We start from the raw sequence: 22,857 nt of genomic DNA, 5'->3' as shown, positions 1-22,857 counted from the left end.
CATTTTCCATAAAATATTTAAAAAAAAAATTCAGACCAACAACCCTAATTTTGAACCAATTGTTGCACTTAAAAATGCTGTCTCGTTTACTCTATTAGGTCACAACGCATTGCGTATTAGTGCTAGAACGTCATAAATGACATTTTGGGTGAAATGGTTATTATTGGAATATGAAAATAAATGCAGACATTTTAAGCTATTTTTTTAAGTTTTAAAAGCCACATTATTTTAAGCTATTGCAAGTTTCACAAGCAATTAATTAAATCTGAATTAAAATGTTACAAAACAGTAAAATTGCAAAACAAAAATATGCTTTTTCGGTAAAATAACAAAAACACAGATGCAACATTCTGCTACTAGCACAAACTGATCCTACATCTTAAAATAATACTACAATATACGTTTTAGTGCATTATGCAATTAAGCCTCTATGCACCACACAAATAAACTTATACAAATCAAGAATTGCAAAAAGTTACACCCAGAATGTACAATCGTATTATGAAATATTGGTTAATTTTTTTGAACACAATTTTTTGGGCACATTTGTATAAACCTTTACACATGTCCCAACTTACACCAAAATGGAATTGATGGAGGGCGCGGTCTAGCCTCAAAGTAACTTACAGGGAATTTCAGAAAGAGTGCAAGCTTTAACACTCTTATTATTATTATTTAACATTCTTATTTGGTGCCTTTAGTTAAAGGACCTTAATGTCCCTTAGGGAACAAACCGGAAGTTCAATGACGTACTATAAATGAAAGTCCTTCCGTGACGGGAGTGGGGATGGGGGAGTAAGAAAGCGCCAATTACATTTGTAAAATCTAGTAAAAGCATCAGTCCGATTCAACATTTTACACTTACGTTTCAGGGAGGGAAGTAGGGAGGAGGCCAGCCTTCTAACGGAAGCATTTTTTGTTTATGGGACATCAAACTTTTGGTTTGTTCCCTTTTTACACAAAGTGCTATAATTTTACGGAAAGTTCCAGCAGCAAACAATGCTGCCGCAACTATTCTGTGTACAATATACAAATACTTACAACTTCCAGTATATACGATTATGATACCGCCAAAACAAAACAAATTGAGCAAAACAGCCAATCGTGCACATTGAAGACAATAATCATGAAAAATCATTTTTAAATTACATCTGTTAAGATGCAAAAATAAAATACTTTTAAAATCGCCTTTAATTTGATTTGACATAAGAAAGCAAAGTTTAGTTAAAAACATTGGGTATTTATCACAGACAAACTACAAGCAGTCAAAGTCCCCATGCTTTTTATGCTGTGAATTCTCGCATTTTCATGAGAGCCGATCGTTTGAATCTAACAATAACGCCAGTGTTGTGTGCGATAGAGCGTTGCGTGTCTTCGCATTTATGTCACACTTCATGGAATGATCGGCCCTCATCGGGTGATGCTGAGACTGACTGTTTGTAGTTCGTCTGTGGTATTTGTACTTGTACAAAAAAACAAAGATTTGATTGATAATACAGGTCATATCTCAAATATTTGTCTCTTAACCCCCTGCCTGCTGATCTAACATTGCCTCTGATTGGTCAATTACATGACATCTTCACTTTACTCACAAATCAGAATGGAGCTTTGCAAATAATTCACCCCAATATTTTTGCGAGGTGAAATTATTTTAACAATGTTGTCAATTGGTCCAATTGATAATGAAAACTTCTCTTTGGCCAATCGGCAGGTAGTTCTCATGGGGTTAATTGTTCACTTGATTTGTTCTTTAAACCATTTGACCATTTAAACAAAAACAACTTCATCAGCGACATTATCCTAATTTAATTCATCCAGTCACAAAGAGACAACAAATATTTTCAATGATTATCAAAATAGTCTTAAAATTAATCAAATATAGATGGAATCTTCTTCCAACCCGATTTACAGAGCTGAAACCATTCAATGTTTAGTATCGTTTGCATATGTATCCAATGTGATCGGTACTACATCTAACAAATATAATGGATGGAATAATTCTACTCCTACTTTAAGCTTCAGCAAACATGTTGCTGTTGGGCTGGTCCATTTAAAATCCACATTACCCCTGTGAAGATTTTGGAAATAATATCTTCCAAGCTCTTCAACAGGGGGAGTATGAATTTCAAATGGAATGAACACAAAAGGCATATTTACAATAATGCTGAGAACCCTGTACAAGACCAGAGTAAGGCCTCATTTAGAATATGCAAATAGCATTTGGAGTCCTCTGCATCACATAGACAACCAACCAGCAGGTTGAAAATGTCCAAAGTGCCAATAAATAATTTAGCACCACAGCTGAAGGATTAGTCATAAGTTAGCACCAAAGTTGAAGGACGTCTTAAGAAAAATGGAAAAAAAGGATTGAAGTTCCTTACTCTAGCTGGCTTACAGACATAATCTTTAACCTTAATCTTCCACAAAGGGAGTGTGAATTTCAAATGGGGTTACCGATTGAATGGGTGACTCCATTTGAAATCGATCTACACCTGTATGGGAGATTGCAGACAAATTCAAAACATTGTAAATCAAAACGTGGACTTTTTTTATGTTGAAGCCTAGCTATGGCTAGCACATAGAGCATTAAGTATAATGTCTTCCATATGGGGTGTATGGATTTTAACTGGAATAGCCCAATTCAGTGAGCAATACTTATTCCAGACCCCAATCAACAGGAAAAAAAAACACTTTCAAGATGATTTAAGTTCACCGTGGCATCTCATCGTTGAGGTGAAACCACTCATGTAAACTGTTTGACGTCTTCAGGACTGCATCCATACCGCCATCAAATAGACCAAAGATTCCACCTGGAAGAAAACAAGAGGATTATTACTGATGATGGGATATTCCAGTTGAAATCCATACACCCTTTATGGAAGACATGACCTTCATCTTCCACACAGGGGTGTAGATTTCAAATGGAGTCACTTATTTGACAAGTACATGTAACCCCACTTGAAATTCACACTCCCTGTTTGGAAGTCCTGTCTTTCATTCGGGGTGTATGGATTTTAAATAGAATAGCCAAATGGGATAATACTAGTACTCAGGCTTGAGTTATTACACAAACTGTTAGATGTTCACTGCTACAATGTATTTCCAAGTCAAGGAGGGGCTCCATTTACAGCATTTTCTCCTTTTTGTAAAGGCACTTTATAAATGCTGCATGCTGTTAATAATAATAATACAGACAATTCTTTTGAAGGTGTTTAGGATATCCCAACAGCCAGGCATTAACAGATTCACAATTGAATTGAACTCTTGCACCAGAGTCAAAGTTGACATTATAACCACTGGGCTACACACTCCTCATCCGATTTTGATACCCTACTTTATAAAGCACCTCTCTTTCTCACTCATCTCATATTTTTACATGGAAAATTTGACCACACTACTGCACTCTGTTTATCTGTGGGTACACATACCCACAGGCTGAAAAAATGTTTTCTTCCCTGCAAGCAATCCAGAATTTCCCTCCAGTTTTATCAAATTTCCCTCCAGTATGACATATTTCCCTTATGTATTTCTTTATTTTTTTGGTCAAAAACCAAACATTTCCCGGCAATGAGCTTCCCGTATTGCCCACTTTTTCCTGCTGTGCACATACCTGTGCACAAACTTTGAAAATGCCCCCTTTTAGCATCTCATTTCATAAAGTTTTCATATAGAAAACACTCATTTTCTTGGCTATATCACAAGTCTACCTTCCCTTTAATAAATAATAATGATCCCTATCTGAGCATTCTGTGATTCCTGATTCTTCCTCTGAAAACACCCTCTATTGTGAAATTACACACATGCGCATCTATACCTATGGATACAAGGTGTGCAGGGACCATAAAATACACATGAACAGACAATACGATTAAAGATTTATTACACTTACCGGTATGTATAAATAGTATTTTCTTGCCCTGGAACCTTTGTGGATTTCGTTGCAATAATTTGACTAGATGCAGAGCTGCTTTGCCCGTGTAAACTGGGTCTAGTATAATACCTGTTGACTTGGCAACTGAGGCAATAAACTCTGAAAAAGATAATAAATTTTGAAACCAATTGTTAAATGAGTTTTAAATTCTTATCTGAGCACAGTACAGCTACAGGGATGCAAGTAAGCCTGCCTGAAGAAAAAACCTGAAATTCTGGGAAAATTTGGAAAAAAATGACAAATTTTTTGGTCTTTTCAGGAAAAAAATGCAAATCTTCAATACGAAAGGTCAAAATTTTCAAATGATGGAGGGGGTAGCTGGCCCAACCTTGGCTATGCCACTGAAGGCAGCAAACACAGACCTCCATCTCTATATATTGGTTTTTGTCTTTAGAAAATACTACAACTCGTCAAATGACTCGAAATGGAGTTACGTCTTTGTTCCGCTGAGTTCTACTTTTCACATATGTGAGCACTCCAACAAAACATGCAAACACGCCAGTTCTTTGCGTGCACCGGAGCACTCATTGACGTCACTCTTTCAAGGAAGTCGAATGGATGTCTAGTTGGGTTGCCTGTCCTGGGCAATATATGTTTGTACGGGTTACAACGAGACGATAAGCAGTAAGTTCCTTGTTCAGGGGAATTTCAAGCTAACTCAATTTATCCACGAGAGCATACTAGGCACCACCAGGGTTCGAACCCGCAACCTCTTGCACCATAGTCGAACGCCTTAACGATTGAGCTAACTTGACTGCTGAGCAGGTGTAGAGCAGGTAATGCTGCCGAGTCATCAAAGTTGTTATTATAACAAGAACAGGAGGTACTGTTTAAATTCATACCTAATTCTTTCTGGGTTGCTATTCCATATCCATCACCTATGACCAATTCTTGACCTCCGACCTCATGTATTAAGTCCACAATATCTTCAGACTTGACACCATGTCTATCAAACAAGCCAATCTCTTTCAGTGTCTCATTTATGTGGTCATGGAAGTATTGATCATCATCGCTGACCACCATACCGTGGACTTTAATGTCAGATTTAGTGAGATAGTTGGCTATAGCGACCCCTGCTGTTGTACCACCGCTGCCAGTTGTCACTACTATGTCACTGAACTTGTCTACTCCCTGTATAAAAATGTGAGGAAATGGGAGTAATCAGTTCCTTTTATAATTGAAGACAGAATTAAAAGGACTAGTTTGCGGCTGACATCATCTGTCAATCAAACACGGGCACGGCTTGTTTGTACATCATTGTCGTGATGATGAGTTGCTGAACGTGGCGGTAAAACAGGACACCTTATGGTTATTTGCACCTTCTAATATAGAAACCGTCGCAAATGTTAGTAAACTTTCTTTGCTGATAGGCACCATGTCAACAATGCCTAGAAAAGTTGCTTTTTGCATTATAAAAGTATGCAATTTTTACCATTTTTTTGCAATTCCTTTTCTCCGATCAGCACCATATGAATCAACCTTCCTATAAACCAATTAAGGTGGCTGTGTACTCTCAGACATGCATGTAGTAAAAGTGCAATAACTTTGTAATTATTTGCATAAAACATATAAAAGTATACATTTTTATGAAGGCAAGACATCAATAAATCTTAATATAAATACAGATTTGGGGTAAAAACAACAATTTTGAAGAAAATCACAAAAAAGTGAGTTTTTGGCAATATTTGTTAGGTACATCATAACAAAAAAACACTCTTTCAAAAATATTTTATTTTGTTTTTAGCTCAATCTTGAGGCTCCATTCCAAAAACGGTTTTTTTATTTTTTGATATTGGCCTTATTTTTTGAGATATTGACCATATAAGGCATCAAAATGAACTTTTTAAAATTCAAAACGCCTATTTGCACAAAATGATGCCCAAAATCGGAAATAGACCAAAATATAAAAAAATGAGAAAACTGTTTCTTGAGTCGATCATGCTTTTTACGATGATCATATTTGCTTACCTATAGATGCTGTATTTATTGAGTTATCGTGTACCTAAATCGTCATTTTACCGAGAAAATGAACATTGAAATAATGGCCGTTTTAGTTTAAAGTGGTCATATTTTGCACTTTCATCGAATCTCACAGGAGAATGCGACAGTTTTCGTTTTTGTAACTTATATTACGTGAACATCGGGTAAATCCACAGCCCCTTGAGAAGTTTGAGCGAAATCCATTCATAACTTGATATTTAAATCGGGGAAAGAACTTGAAAAAACCCACATTTTATCAGCTAAAAGCGGAGCCATTTGACCACTAGGTTTTTGTGAAATCAGTGCTTCCGTGGTGTTTCCATAAGATGCGCTTGGCGCATGCAGATAAGCGTCGCATATTTGTGCGTTAACAAATTGCGCGATCACGCGACGCGATGAGTTGTTTGCGTGTACCTTGCTGGTACAACAAAGATTTTCTTTCCTTTTCAATTTCAAACACGAAAGTGGAATAGTGAAATAAAATCCTTAAAATATTGCAGTTGGAGTTTACAAATCTGGATTTTCATTCCTTGTATTTATAAAAAACATAACAAGGTACAAACATATCATAAAAACTCAATTTTGAGAAAGAAACAATGGCTAGAGTACACAGCCGCGTTAAGGGTCTTAGGAAGTTTGATTGACAGTGACATTAAACGCATAAACTAGTCATTTTAATTCTGTCTTCAATTATTATTTATAATCACTGATGGCAAATTCAAGTCCATGGTCAGTTGGCCATCTTGGATATGTGAAGGAGGGAAAACGTATACCACAATACTACAAACAGTTCAAATGATTATTCGTCAATCCTCACTAATAGTTTTGAAAGTCACCATAACTGCACATCCAAGATGGCTGCTGTTGCCATGGCGGCCATCTTGGATGAGCAAGGAAGGAAATATTCCATTTCCCATTTACGGGTTGTGCGCAAGGAGGTGTTAATTCTTCCTTTGATTTTCCACTTCCACTTCAGTTGAAATTGGAACAACTTCTTTATTGGGACCAAAAAGCTGCAAGTAAAATTGTTTTCTTGATTTGATAGTAGTTCTACAACACAATTCAACAGACAATATACAGGGTGATCAAAATAAAGTATACAGCTCACAACACTAGCCACAGTCCTTATTTAATGGTCACATGCCAGTGATTTTACAGTTGTGGAAGGTCAAGATGTTGATTCAGCTATTAACTAACTTTTTGAACTAGTGGCACTTTTCAAACTAATATACTTTATTTTGATACACCAGAAACTGACAATACTACATTCTGCCTTGTCTGTTCTCATGGTACTGACGAAAGTGGTGTATGGTATTATGGGTCTTGAAAAAAAGCTAATAAATGAGACTTATCTTTGAGTAGTGTAGTGGTATCAACCATTTCAGTAGTTTAATGAGTAGGTTTTCAAGTCGGTTTCATAAAGCACCGATTACTACTGCGACAGCTTTAGCACATGCAATTGAGACGGACCATATTTGATTAGCCAACGTCAAAGTACACCATCAATATTGCATCACAACTGATACGCTTTTCGCAGAACAAGAATGGGATGCCACTACTTTTGATTCAATGATATTTGACTTATAATTACTAGCGTAGACTACGTAACATCACAAATAACTACATTGCCAATGACAAAACACAGATGCTACACGCTGTAGCATATTTAAGCGATAGCAGACTTTATACACCATCGCTAAGCGATAAGCGTTTGGTGTTTGGCCAATGAGGTAGCACACTTTTTATTGCGTTGGGAAAAGTGCACTACCTCATTGACTAGAAACCCATCGCTCATCGCTCAATGATAGAGTATAAATTCAGATTTACTATTGATTGTAAATCGAACACCACATGACTATATCTCACACCATTGTCGGAGATAATCCCCCAAATTCCATGGAAGTAAGTCTTTCAAAGTTATATACCCACAAAGTTATCATACCTACCATTATACATATTGCTCTCTTTAGGCCAAATTTCTATGGGGGGATAAATTAACTTCAGATTCAGATTTCTTCTTAATTATATTTATTATGCTCTGAATTTCCTACTATGCAAATAGTGGTATGCTGTTCAGCCCAAACTTTGGGTACCTGCTGATCTGAAACAACTCATCCTCCTGAGCATTTTGACACCTTTAAAAATAATATGTTGAAAAATGAGACAGTGCCGGCCAAAAAACTATGCATAAGAGCAGGGATGTAGCTACAGTGGGCGGTGGTGGGGGGCAGAGCCCACCACTCAGTTTTGGAACCCACCACTTAGCTGCAATATTAGCACTGGAGCCCACTACTCACGAGGCCAAATTTCACAATTTTATTGGATTAGTAAAGAATTTGGTCCATTTTGACAAAAAATTGCCAAATATGTAAGATTTTCATTAAATGCCGCCCACCACAAAAAATATCCTAGCTACAACCCTGCATAAGAGTGAACCCCCTCACTATTTTAACAATTATGGGCATTTTCTTGGTTGTTTGTTTGATTCTAATGATTATTTATAAGGTTTTGGGACCCCTGGATATATATATGCGAGTTTAGGAGATACCAAAAATGCATAACATAATCCTAATGTGACAAATTTCCCTTAAAACTAGAAAATAAAGGTCAAATCTGCACCCCCCCCTGCATGTCATTATTTGGTCGGCACTGTCAGAATTTTTGGCCGACTTCAATCAAATTGGTGTCAAATTACTTGGAACAACAAACTGCATCAAATAAGCTGGGTACCCTAAGCTGTCTGAAACATCACCATTATACAGCCTACCACTAAATTGCAAATACCATACCATTGGCCGGTTGGCCCGGACCATTGGTCATAAAATCATCTGTTGTTTCTTTCTACCAATTCCTCGCCTGTTAAAACACTAGAGCGGCATGTCAGACCCGTATCATTAACGGGGATGAATCCAGCTGTATGTGCAGCTAATTTATAAATTAGCTGGGATCCGGGGCTGGGATCCGCAGGAGAAAATGAGAAAGATTTTGATTTTAATATTACGTTGTTGTAAGAAAATTTGAAACTTGTCATCTATCTGAAGTCGACACCAGCATGGAGAGGATTATGATTTATGGCTTCGCAAATCCAAATCGCTCCTCGATACAGTATAAATTCAGCTTTATATTATTGATCGGAAATCGAACGCCACATGGCGATTTCATAATACTATCAGAAATGATCCCAAAAATTCCAAGGAAGAAAGTCTTTCAAAGTTATATACCCACAATGTTACAATACCTACCGTACACATTGGTCTCTTAATGCCAAATTTCTATGGGGGAGATAAATTAACTTCAGATTCAGATTTCTTCTTAAACTATGCTCTGAATTTCCTGTAAATGTATGCAAATATTGGCCGGTTGGCCCGGACCATTGGTCATAAAAGCATGTTGTTTTTTTCTAGTGCCACCAAATCTTCGCCGTGTTAAAACAGCGGCATGTCAGACCCGTATCATTAACGGGGATGAATCCAGCTGTGCAGCTAATTATAAATTAGCTGGGATCCGGGGCTGGGATCCGCAGGAGAAAATAAGAAAGATTTGGATTTTAATATTATATTGTTAGAAAATAGGAAACTTGTCATCTGCAGTCAACACCCGCATGGAGAGGATTATGAAAGGAGATAGAGGTTCACCATATTCGTACAAGAAAGTCGCATGTACTGTTTTAACAGTTGTGCCAAAACCGGATAGTATGAACAATTATTTAACATTGAGTAGGTGAATTGTGTTGGGCATAAACTTGCCGTAAATTCTCAGCAATGTGTCTATTAGAAGAAAACCCTTAAAGTTATTTTCAAAATGTTAAAATGTAAAATCATACATCTCGTAGGCCTATACCAAAGTTATCCCGTCCGTCACTATGGAGTTCACAATTAAAACAAAAATCTAAACACATCATTCTGTCACCATGGATTTTTTACCGTATTGTTTGGACCTGTCAATGTGTAAATGCACCTGGCAATATGTACAATCCAATTTCACTGGTTAGTGCAAGATCCATGTGATGTCACAATGGTTCATACGACTTTCTTGTTCACCAAGGTAAAATGGATTGCACAAGTTTGAATTGTTGAAGATATTTATATTTTAATGCTATTTCATCCTTTGCTATTTTAACTTTGGCACAAAAGACCGTAATAATGATTTTCTAGGATACATACGACTTTTTTGCACTTTAAAAAATGACAAGCCTTGTTTTCTTAGCCTCATTTTCTTTCACTCACTAGGAAAATTGCAATTGTGATACAACATTTTTATTAAGACTTGTAAACTAGCTTAATGCGCATTTACCTACATTTCTATAATCCGCCAAAATCTCCATTCCAAAAAAATGGCACATACGACTACATTGCACTCATTTGTTAAATTAGTGACAGTCGAAATGGATTAAGTATTTCTTTTCTCTTGACCCAAACCTTTGATTTTCAGCAAATCTTAGGGTTGTCTGTTAGTTTTTCTTCCAGGGATTTTCTTGCTCCCTGCAAAAACTCAAGAATCATCGAAAATATGCATGACAGTTGACTCTGTCGTTCCTGGTCGAGATCTTCGCTGGAAAGCCACCTTGTGTCGGTAATCGCCAGTAGCAGTCACTTCGATTCTCATGTGTTGAAAAAGGGTGAGTGTTTCTAGAAACTTACACATGTAAGTGCATTTACAGGATCAAATAAAAATAACCTTGTTTATAGGCGATGAGAGTAAAAACCTGTTCCACTCGCCCCAACTGACTCTAGGCTTTTGTATTTTGGAGATTTCTGTTTCAGCTTTTTGAAATAATTAATAATAATATAAAAAAACAGCCAATTTGAGTCAGAAGTGGATTGATTTTGACAGAAATGTTGTGAAACAATTCCAAAATTTTTCCAAAATATGTTTACAAAAATTTCAGATTTTTAAAGCTTTCAATGTTTTAAAAAAATGAAAAGTGGGTCATGCCGTACATGCACGACCCCAAATCACTGTCTTTATGTGTTTTTCAGGATCATTTAGACTCTTCCAGTCAAGAAAAAAATCAGACCGACCCATGTGGCAAGTCCGTCCACTAGTAGAACAGGGCTTTTTTTCTCGCCTTATGAAGATTATTCTACCGATCCTGGTGACTATATCCATACCTGTGTTAACAATTCATTGTAGCCATCAATATATCCATATAACCCTATTGATGTTGAGCCTCCTGTTGGAACCACATAGGCTTTGTCTCCTTTATTACTACAGGAATGATAAAGAAAGAATTAACTTTAAAGATGAAATGTCATTAATTTATTCAATAATTTTTATCAGCAGGCCTGCTCTAATAGCTCATTACTTACGACAAAATCCGATTGGACACCACATGATTTTGGGTGTCGTCAATTATGCTGTACAGGGTCAGAAATTTGTCAACAAAATTGCAAGAATCTAAATGGATTCTCGTAAATATTTCAGTTTATCATGCAAAGTTATATGGTGAGAATCCATGGATTCTTGCAAAATTCCACTGGGAGAATCTCGCACTTGGTTGCCAATTTCTGACCCTATGTACATGCATGACCCCACATCACTTTCTTTAGTGTAGTACGCTAATTGTTTCATTCTGGGTATAATGATAATCTTGAGATTAAGTTAATCTTGAGATTTGTTTTTCAATTTCTTAGTTTATACTGATAATGGTGCACACACAGCTTGGTGCAGCGACTATGTGAACTGCACTTTGCATAATGCGTGCTAATGTGCGCTTTCACACAGGCATGTTGGGACTTCATTGACTCGCGCAGTAACAAAAACCGAATAATTCTCGGCTATTATAAGCTGATCATATTTAGCTAATTGTTCCATTCTGGGTATAATGATAATCTTTAGATTAAGTTAATCTTGAGATTTGTCTTTCACTTACTTTAGTCTAGTAGCTAATTGTTTCATTCTGGGTATAATGTCTGGGACTAGTTCTGCCGTTGGTGGAATGAGATAGATATTAGCGCCAATCAGACGATTGAGTAATGCGTTGCCACAGAATACATCAGTCCCAGGATTCTGTACAAGTGTGAACAAACAAACTATACATTAGACATGTTCAAAAATGAGGGTTTTATTAGCCAAAATTTCAAGTGGGGGAATTTCCCCAGACTGCAGCCCTCCCCAAAACTTGGACTTTGCCCATCCCCTCTCTATCAGGAAAAACATCACAGAAAATCCTACTATTCTGCAGTGGCAGTGCTACAGGGGGAGAGGGGGCAAAAACCCCCAAATCACACAAATTTCTACTTTTTCCAGCAATTTTGTGCAAAATTGCAAAATTTTGCTCCCCCTGACATTCACTTCCCCCATAAAAAAATTCCTGGTGCCCCCACTGTATATTCTGGACAAAAAATGCAAAATATTCAGAGATTTCCCTGCCCATTTCCAATTTTCCTCTGGAAAAAAATCCTGGTGCCACCTCTTTTTTATCACTTCAGTGTGTTCGTCATAATGGTCCACATATTTGTACACAATTTCTGATGCAAAAAGTCCTCCTTTTTTCCCTTTTCTTCATTGTTAGGTCCTCTATTTGACACCTGACGGTGTGTGTGGGGGTGGGTGTGCACTTGTTAAGACCTGCAAATGTTACTGAAACCCTTCCCCTACCCTCCCCTCCCCCTAAAAAAAGTGGAAATCTGAGAACAACCCAGCAACTGTGGACGTGTCTACCTTATCATCACAGCAAACACTAAATGAAAAAGGTCCACGGTGTGTCGATTAAAAACGAGTGTGTGAGTCCTCGGTTAGATCCTCATTAAGTAGAGGTCCTCATTTGAACGTATTTACAAACAGGGGTGGGTGTGTGTGGGATGAGTGGTGTGGTAAAGGGGTGTGGGTGTGTCCATACTTACTGGTGGGGATCTCAGCAACAAGTGAGGATGTAATCCTAGTTGTCTTGCAGCTAAAGCTGTAGCCCGGCACTGGCCGGCAGTGGTTGGGGTGGGAGTGGGTGTGTGTGGGGGTGGTACAGGGGTGTGTGTCCATACTTACTGGTGGGGATCTCAGCAACAAGTGAGGATGTAATCTTAGTTGTCTTGCAGCTAAAGCTGTAGCCCGGCAGTGGTTGGGGTGGGAGTGGGTGTGTGTGGGGGTGGTACAGGGGTGTGTGTCCATACTTACAGGTGGGGATCTCAGCAATAAATGAGGATGTAATCCTAGTTGTCTTGCTGCTAAAGCTGTGGCCCGGCAGTGGTTGGACTGCATTCCACCGCAGGTGATTACAGATGTACATCCTTGGTGAATGGCATCGGCTAAAAGGAATTCCAGCTTCCGTGCCTGAAAGAAATTACAAATTGGAGAGTCTGAGGATTCGTTTTCATATTTTACCAGTAACTTGATAATAAAACATGATATAACTTGGTGAATGATCGCATCAGCTAAAATTATAAGAATTCCAACTTCCGTACTTGAAAGAAATTAAAAATAATGAAGAGTCCGAGGTTCAGTTTGTCTGCAGAGTCCGCATTAAGCTATTTTTTTTGTGTAGCAAAAATGCTCACCAACTTTGGGAGTGAATGCTTATGATTGGTACACAATTGCTACATAAAAAAATGTGTAGCAAATGATGAAAATTGTGTAGCATTTTGCTACTGCAACACATGCACTTATTGCAGACACTGTTTGTGTAATGGTTAATAAGGCGTGTCTTGTACCGCAGTGGCCAGCGGATTCATGTAAAGTGTCCTGAGGTTTGTGGGTTTCATGTCTATGCATAACACACTATCAGTGTGCCTTTTTCTCCATCATATCTTTAACAGGACCGGTAATATTTTTGCTAAACGAATCCATCTGCAAGAACTTTTTTGTACATAAGCATTATATCTCAACTTTTTGGTGAAAAGTGGGGGGATGATGCTGTGGATCACCAAATGCTCTTTTAATTATAATAAAGATATGTTACTGTTCTATTCCACTCACTGTTCCGGCTCGTGGAATGGATCAATATGTCAGATACAGTTTAATTGTCATCTTACCTTAGTTTTCTTGTTTCCAAACTAAGTTTTTTATTTTTAATTAAGTTGTACATTTTTTTGTAAGTTGCACTTTTAAGATCATTCATTGTAAAGTGCTTTGTTCATACTTATGCTAAGGCGCTATATAGATTACATTTATTGTATTGTATTGTATTGTATTACCTTATTGCCTGTTAGCTCGCATCCCAACATGTCGTCCCTTTTAATATATACTTCAACTCCATCTGGGATTCCTGGAAGGTACCATCGTTGTATAGGGGTGTTTGCATTGGCAAGCTATTGGAAAAATTTAAACAAAAATAAAAGACAATCATTCCATAAAAAATCATACCCAGATAACTACATAAATGTGATATCATTAGTGATAGGCTGTACAGCCCAAAAAAAGGGGTGATGTTGGAAAAAGCTTAGGGTACTAGCTGAATTGAAGCAGCTAATCCTTCTGAGCATTTTGACACCTTTAAAAAAAAAAATCGGTTGAAAAAATGAGACAGTGCGGGCCAAAAATCTACGCACAAGGGGGATTTCTTGGGACCCCCCCTGTTTTTCACTATTTTGACAATTATGGGCATTTTCTTTGCTGTTTGTTGGATTCTAATGACTATTTACATGATTTTGGGTCCCTGGATATATTTATGCAATTTTACACAAATCGTATGTTTTGATGCAAGTTTAAGAGCTAATTTGGATGTGGGCGCTGTTCAACATAATAGCCGTTACATTATCCCCCTACTAAAATTTTATAATTTTTATTATCAAATCAAAGTTACTGATAAATAACAGCATCTGTCCAAATTTGAACTCTCAACCTTATTTCACTTGTGCGTGGTAACCATTTGAAAATGTGTAGAGACGCTTCCATTGACTTACATGTGATACAAAGTTCGTTGACCCCTGTATATTGCTATGGGCAGGTTACCCCTGTATTAAAAATTAGCGCCACAGTCAAACCAAATGTGACAAATGACTGAAAATTTCAGAATATGGATGATTAATGATTATCTCTAGTATGATTAACTTAAAAATAAAAAATGGCTGCGAAAGGGGTCACTAAAGGGTAAAGCGCCTCACAGCCTAATTTTGCCCAAAACCGTTAATTTTAAGGACACGTAAAAGTTTCATTTGACACAAAGTGCATAAATGACCTTCCTGGACCTAAAACTATGCAAGTAAATACCAAAAATGCATTACATAATCCTTAATGTGATAAAATTCCCTTAAAACTAGAAAATAAAGGTCAATCTTCCCCCCCCCCCCTTGTGTGTTGTTATTTGGCCGGCACTGTCTCAATTTTTGGCCAATTTCAATAAAATTGGTGTCAAATTACTCAGACCAACAAGCTGCATCAAATAAGCTGGTACCCTAAGCTGTTTGCAACTACACCCTTATACAGCCTATGACTAATATCATTGATTGTTATGGTTAAAATCAAGTCATGGATAACATTTACCTCTATAACTTTGGAGAATATTTGGCAAACTTATTAACTGGAGCTTTGACATGGCAAACTTAAAAATTTTAAATCGGAGTTGCACCAATGTCACTATACATTCTGATGGAATTTATTTTGTAAATACTTTCAAATATGTAACATCAAGCGCATGGTAGGTTTGAGCAACACTGTAAGTTCAACCCCATGGGGCACTACCTACTGAATTATTGGCCTCCAAGAACCAGTGTTGTAGGTCTTGAGACCAGGTCTCGGTCTCGAGACCTGATTTTGGAGTGTCTCGGTCTTGGATGTCAAGGTCTCGGAAATCAAAAGTCTTGGTCTCGGACCTCAAAACTGGTCAAAAGTCTCGGTCTCGGACGTTTTTTAGTTCGAGACCTGTCGCGACCTGAAGAAAAAGATGTGATTTTCTGTCATTCATTACTTATTTCGTACCATAAATTTCAATGAATGTATGTATACAGAAATCATTTTTATGATAGTGACATGTACGAGTTTAGGGATTTAACAATAAATGGAGTTATAAATGAATCATAAGTGAGCATGTTCGAATGTGAGCTTCCAATTTCAGTTCATGATCAAAAATAAGTGGGCAGGTGGCGGAAGCGGGGGACACGTTCCCATAAACTTTTGCAAGGGCCGGGTGCAAGGGGAACACCCTCCACAAAAGATCAATAGAAGAACAAATAAAAAAATAGTTGCCCTGTGCAGTCTGCATCTTCTTTTCAGCACGAAAAACACTGTGTTTTGGGCCCAAATATGGTAAAATTGCTGAATTTTGCGAGCTTTGCGCACTGGCCCATCATTTGAAAAATACACTTTTATTTGGATTTTAAAAAGTCCAAAATTGCTTCGCATGTGCAAAAAGCCCCAGTAAAACCGGAACAAAATATCCCGCCCAACCCCCTTCCCGCCACTCTGATTAAGCCCGCAAGAGTGGTACTCAGTACAAATGGCCATAAGGGCGATGTATTGCAAACATGGGTGGTATTTTCAGCCATTTGGCAGGCTTTGAATTTTAAGGTGAGCGAGTACAATGCTCGCGGATGGCTCACCTTAAATTGTTCATCCGAGTGTGATTTATAGCTCACCTTGTAAAATCTGCCAGAGCCTTAGCTTCTTCACAAGTGCAGTTTATAGCACACCTGATTGCTCACCTTAACATTTCAAGGAGTGCTATTAATTGCACGCCTAGTATTTTCAAAACTCAATGCCTGATTTGGTATATACATGACCACTTTTTCTAGGCCAAATTTGGTATATGGATGAGTGCTTTTTTCAAAATATGTGCAGAAAACAGCCCATTTTTCCATTACTACAGCCAACATTTTGAAATCCCAAAATTTAGAGGAAACATTGTAAAAATTAGGACAAATTGTGTGGGTCCAAATTTCTTGAAAAATTGGTACACTATGGGTCCCTCTCAGCGGCACACCCCTCCAAACCAAACTTGCGTATCCCCCGGGATAAACCAAGGTCTCGGTCTCGGAACTTAGAGGTCTCGGTCTCGGAAGGCTTGGTCTTGGCCTCGGCCTCTGCCTCGATCTCGGATGGGCAGGTCTTGGTCTCGGTCTCGGACATAGAGGTCTTGACTACAACACTGCCAAGAACTAATTTGATTGGTTACAAATAGGGCACTATCATGTGTTGAGCCAATCAGAGATGCGCTAAGAATAGTCAGTAGGGCTAGAGATAGATACTAAATTCTATTTTGATTGGTTATAGTAAGATGAATACATTATGTAATTAACCAATCAGGGGCACTGTAAGGAATGCAGTAGGCCTAGTGTCTATGTGTGTGGGGTTGAGCATGTTTTACATTTATACGGTACCTGAACTTTGTACTTTGGAACAATCTTCAATCCATCAACCCATTCTGGTGGTTCATAGCGTTGCAATTGCTTCTTTCTTGTCACACTATCCATAGTAGTAGGAGTAGTTTATACAGCAGTTGATGACCACCGAAATCTAAATTTCTAATGTGCAGATCTTCAAATCTCAGAGTCCTAAAAGCAGGTCAAAGTGGAGTCCTATGATTGCACTGAAAATTGAAAGAGAAAAGTTGAAAGTGATCTTGAATTTACATACGTAAATTAAGCCTTAGACAGGGTTACCAAACAAATTTCTGTCCGAATCGCGGGTCAAATAATCTAAAAGTTACTCAATTTTTCTTTAAACCATCGGTTTCTATGGGACAGGTAACTGTCGAAAGCCAAGGAAGGTCAATTCTTCCATGTTAGCAAGAAATTTTTGGCCAGCCAAAAGGTAGGGGTGGGGGCAACCAATAATTTTGGTTGGCCGAAAGAGAGGGCGGGACAAACAATTTTTGGCAGGTGGTTTTAAAATTTTACCCCCAGGGGCTCATAATTAATGCACAGCCCCTCCCTTATGGTCAGTGGTGTGGCTAGAGGTGGGCAGGGAATCACCCACCCTGTAAAAATGGGGGTGTTGGACAAGAGGAATGAGAAAAAGGGAAGGGAGAAAGAAAAAGGAAAGGGGAAAGAAGGGGAAAAGAAAGAAGGGGAAAGGAAAGGAGAGAAAAGGGGGAAAGAAAGGGTCAAGAGGGAAGGTAAAAAGGCAGAAGAAAGGATACTTGAAGGGGCAACTGAATAAAAACAAAAGGGATGCCTGGAGTGAAGGAATAGAAGGGAAACGAAAGAGGGAAAATGAAGGAAAGAAAACAACTTTCATGTTTATTGTGGGGAATCAATTTTGTAAGCAATGATAGGAGTGAAAGAGAGAAGGAGGAAAATTATAGGGGTACTACACCCTGTGGTAAATTGTGACTATTTTTGCATTTTCTCAAAAATAATAAACACACTGGTAACAAAAGTTATGTATATCATTAGCACGGAATCCAACTACTACACTGAAATTTCAGTGATTCAAGACAAGCGGTTCGTTATTTATGATAAGAAATGAGGTACATCCTAATTGTACCTTATTTCTTATCATAAATAACGAACCACTTGTCTTGGGTGACTGAAATTCCAGTATAGTAATTGGATTCCTTGCCCCTATAATATACATAACTTTTGTTACCACTGTGTTATTTTTTTTGAGAAATATGCAAAAATAGACAAAAATTTATCGAGGGGTGTAGTACCCCCTTAAGGAAAGGAAACTTAAGGAAGGGAAGGGGAAGTAATTCTAGGGGATGTAATTTTGAAGTGAATATAATGGAAGAGGAAATGAATTGGAGAATAGGGAGGAGGAGGAAAGAGATTCGAAGGAAAGGAAACTTGAGGAAGGGAAGGACAACACAATTGTGACACAATCAAGGGAAATGAGTCGGATGTCGCTAATATTGATTTTGAGATATTGGCAAAGAAAGTGTTTAAAATTCTTTTGTTTTATATTGTTTTCAGCGATTGATAAATTGACATAACTTCACAAAAGAAATTTGTATCAACATGGGGCTTCTGAAAGCCATAAATGTTGTCCAATTTAGAAACATGTGCAAAACTCATTTTCACCCAGGGCCGACATGCGACTCATTCCCCTTGATCATGTCACAATTTAGGGGGAAGTAATTTTAAAAGTGAATGTAATATAATGGATCGAAGGGGGAAGGAATGAGATAAAGAGGAATAAATAGAGTTTGTAATAAAATTCTATCTGTCGGAACTCGGATATTGATGTCGGATAGTGTTATAGGGCTCGGATAGTGATGTTTGCACATATCAGACACCAAATTGGGAATAATTCTGGTATAACCTGCGGCCCTGCGCATAAATATAACCCCAACCCATTTCTTAAACCCTAACCCTAAAATACAGGGTACGCAGTGTAAACCAGAATTGTACCCAAAACGCAGCGTGCTCATGGTAAAACAGAATTGTACCCCAAATTGCATTCTGAATATAGATATCCTTCTGATCAAATAATTCTGATTTTACAAATTTTATGACAAATTACGGTATCAAAAAATGTTTGACATTTAAAACATATTAATTTTTAAAATAAATTTGCCATAAAATTTGTTATGTATCACAGAAACTAAAATTATTTGATATAATTATAAGGACATTTCCTCATATTCAGAATGCAATTCTGATGTGCTCAGGGCCCACAAAAAATACTGTGCAAAGGTACTGTGCAACCTTTGCACAGTATTTTGGGTACAATTACCGAATAGGGTGCAACTTGGTAGACTTGAGTCCAGTCCTCGTTTACGGAGTTTAGGGTTAGGGTTTAGGGTTGGGGTAGGGCAGTCTTGTAATAAGACTAGTAGCAATCGCTCCTCTGTATTTTGCAAAGGTGGGTACCTGACCCCTAAACAATATTACAAATGACAGATGGCTAAAATATTTTTTAAATGGCAGAACATAAACAGAAGGTGGAGGATGGAGTGCAAGAAACTTGAAACAGTATTTTGCAAAGGTTGGTGACTGACCCCTTAATTACAACATTACACAGGACAGATGGCTGAAAATAGTTTAATTTTTTAAATGGCAGAATGTAAACATAAGGTGAAGAGCAAGAAATTAAATACCAGTAGTCAGTAGTGTATATCGACAATAGCCAAGTGGCACTGGCCATGCATAATAATGCATATATATTATGAAATGTATATGTATACGGTACTATAAGGCCCTTCGCACTTGATTATTAGTTTCCTGTTTACCGCCCGCGTCCAAAATTGAAAATCTCAAAATAATTAATTATTTTAGATTTATTTCTAATTTTCTCCTTTAAAATAACTTTCAACTACTTCTACTTGCCATTTTCTGACTTTAATAATATCAACAATAATGATGAATAAACAAAGAGTACAACTCTACCTTCACTTATTTTATAAAATCAAATATTGTTGTGAAAAAATTAAATGCCCGCTCTAGTCAAAACGAGTCAATAGTTGCTTGTAATACTAATAGTTCAAACTAAATAAAGAAAATAAAAGATAATTAATAATTAAAAGTCACCTCGTCCCTTTTTCAAAATCTTTAACAGGAAACTAATAATCAAGTGCGAAGGGCCTAAAATAAAAAGTAGCATATTCAGAATAACTTGTTTTCAGGAATAGCATGATAGACCTTATTGTATCATGCACATTGTATTGTATGCATTTTTGTTTCACTTTGATTCAAAAATTCAAGATAAGATTTTCCGTCCTGCCACATCAACATAATTTTTTTAATAAACAAGTGTACTAATAAGGGGGGGGTTTATAATTCCTTCCTTTCATAAAACAAGAGCAGGATAGTAGGAGTTTAATAAATACTAATGTTAGAACAAATGGTCATATCCCAGTACTTTTGATGAAAATTAAACAAATTTGTGTTGATAGATACATACGTTGAATAGTGCATTTTACTTTTGTTTGTTTGTTTGTTTTATTTCTTCTTTTGCCTGGGTTACTCATTCAGTGGATGTTTTAAGGTATCCTCTGTTCTTCCATGAGGCCCAGGGGTCACATAAAAATACACATTAAAATACATCAAAATAATGAAACAAAATATTTAAATACATAGGATACATAAATATATAGCATACACATTCATAAATTTAAAATGGGGAAACTAACCCATATTTTACATATTATAAAATACATATTATAAAATACATATTAAACCAACACAGCGTATCAAATTTAACTGCAAATTGTTTTTATCAAATATAAAATTGTGTGAATTTTAATAGTAATATTTAATTACTTGTTTCTCTAACTTCTTTCTAAGAACATGAAGTACAATATATATAAATTTAAAATCAACTGCTAATAGTGCTATGGAACAGCACTATCAGTATCACTATCTATCAAAATTCTGTCCCGCTATAAACGGGAATTTTGGCTCCGCCCCAATATTTACTATAGTAAATTAGTCACAGAATTCACACACTTTTATGTCCTTGAAACATGATAAGCTAGTACAAACAAGTTTAATTCCGCTGTCTTCATTCATTATCTGATACTGATAGTACTACAGCTATCTGTCCAAGGCGAGAGGTCAGATAAAACCCTGGCCTGAGATAAAACATGATAGGCCTACTATATATTTGTAATATATTATTTAAAGGAGTATTTCGTGATCCTAGCATCTACTGAAAAATGTCATATTAAAAGGGGACCCCCTTTTTATGACAATTTTCAGTAGATCGAAAAAATTTCCAAAATTTCAGTCGATTCCGATTTTGCGTTTGCAAGTTATGCATGATGTGTAGGCCTATTACCACAGAGTTCCAATATCTGTGGTATTACAATCCTCCATAGGCCTATAGCCACTGTTGTAGGCAGTGTTCGAAATATTAAAGCACTTATCCTCTTGTCCAAAAATCACTGGGGACAACCATATTGAGCTATGTACTTATCCCCTGGACAACCACTATATTTTACCTCCAAAAATATGACACATTTTGGGGACAACCAAAATGTATTGAGGACAAGCAGAATTCATGCTTTAGTTTTCCTCGGGATAACCTCCATATTTTCCTTATTTCTGACACTGGTTGTAGGCCTAGGCTACATATAAATTCGTTTGAATTAATCTGCAAGATATTTTATAAACATTATGTAGCAAGAGGTATCAAGTGGTATAAAAATCTCAACTTTTTTTTTTGAGATAAAGGGGGGGGGGGGCTGAGGTTGTGGATCACGAAATGCCCTTTAAATAGACCAACATGGAAACTACAATGACTGACTATAAAGACTGGCATGCTGGAGACTGGAGTATGCATTAGAGAGTTCCGTAGTCGACTAGACTCAAAACATTACAAGTAAACATAAACAATATAATAATATTTGCTAAAGCTTACTTACATTACAAGTTACTTCACGTTCACCGTGTTTATAAATACCACCAAGTTCAAGTCCGACCGGTTGCAAATATTAGAAGGTATGCATGTGCTCCTAGTGCCGACTGAGTAAATCAAATGACTCACAATGAGTTCAATGACATTTGTTTGCTTATGAATAGCACCATGCATGCTGGGCGTGCATGCTGTAAAATGCCGCGCTGGATATTAGTCTCCACAGCAGCCAGTTTGGTTCCGCTCCCTCGACACAAAATGGTGTGTGGAGGGAGCGTAACCAAATTGGTTGCGTAGGAGACTACGCTGGACATCAGCCAACTTTGATCAGGTTTTGATGATGCAATCTCATGCGTAAACAATTTGATGATGCAAGAATTTTAAAATTGCCTATGGCTGTCGATATTTTCTCTTAAAATAAGCCCGTCCTAGTCCTCATAAGGGCGCGCTAATTTAAAAAAGGGCGAGCACCACCAAGCGTAACCAATGATATTTCTGTAAATTGTATTTGTAAATAATTTAGGCCTATTTATATCTGCAGATTGTATGTAAAAAAAAAAACCCAACATATCCAGTTTGACAAAAATGTAAATGAATGGTAATAACAAAAAGTGTGCTAGGCCTATTAACTTCATTGTTCATAGGCCTAAATACTTTGGTGGGGAGCTGGTAAAAAGGGAGGGGACCAAAAGGTTTTGGGTGTTTTGAAAGGGGGTGGGGGGGGGATGGGCAAAAAAGTTTTCCGCTTTAAAACCCAAAAAGCATTGAGACTTACTTTT

The 22,857-nt window shown here is 37.3% G+C and overlaps 1 protein-coding gene across 1 annotated transcript; it reads right to left on the bottom strand.

Annotated features, from left to right (window-relative positions):
* Window positions 1–22: 22 nt before the first annotated feature.
* Window positions 23–22,202, bottom strand: LOC140169865 (uncharacterized). Its single transcript, XM_072193177.1, has 9 exons — window positions 22,089–22,202; window positions 17,161–17,369; window positions 14,041–14,154; window positions 13,025–13,180; window positions 11,784–11,920; window positions 11,023–11,119; window positions 4,774–5,062; window positions 3,890–4,030; window positions 23–2,810 (listed from the first exon to the last, which is right to left on the bottom strand). Exons 2-9 carry the CDS (start codon window positions 17,251–17,253, stop codon window positions 2,710–2,712), a joined length of 1,128 nt encoding a protein of 375 aa, XP_072049278.1. The 5' UTR covers window positions 17,254–17,369; window positions 22,089–22,202; the 3' UTR covers window positions 23–2,709.
* Between the last annotated feature and the right edge of the window lie 655 nt (window positions 22,203–22,857).

The sequence above is a fragment of the Amphiura filiformis genome, chromosome 14, assembly GCF_039555335.1.
Source record: "Amphiura filiformis chromosome 14, Afil_fr2py, whole genome shotgun sequence".
NCBI classification, from domain to species: domain Eukaryota; kingdom Metazoa; phylum Echinodermata; class Ophiuroidea; order Amphilepidida; family Amphiuridae; genus Amphiura; species Amphiura filiformis.
This window is presented reverse-complemented; position numbering and strand designations above follow the sequence as displayed.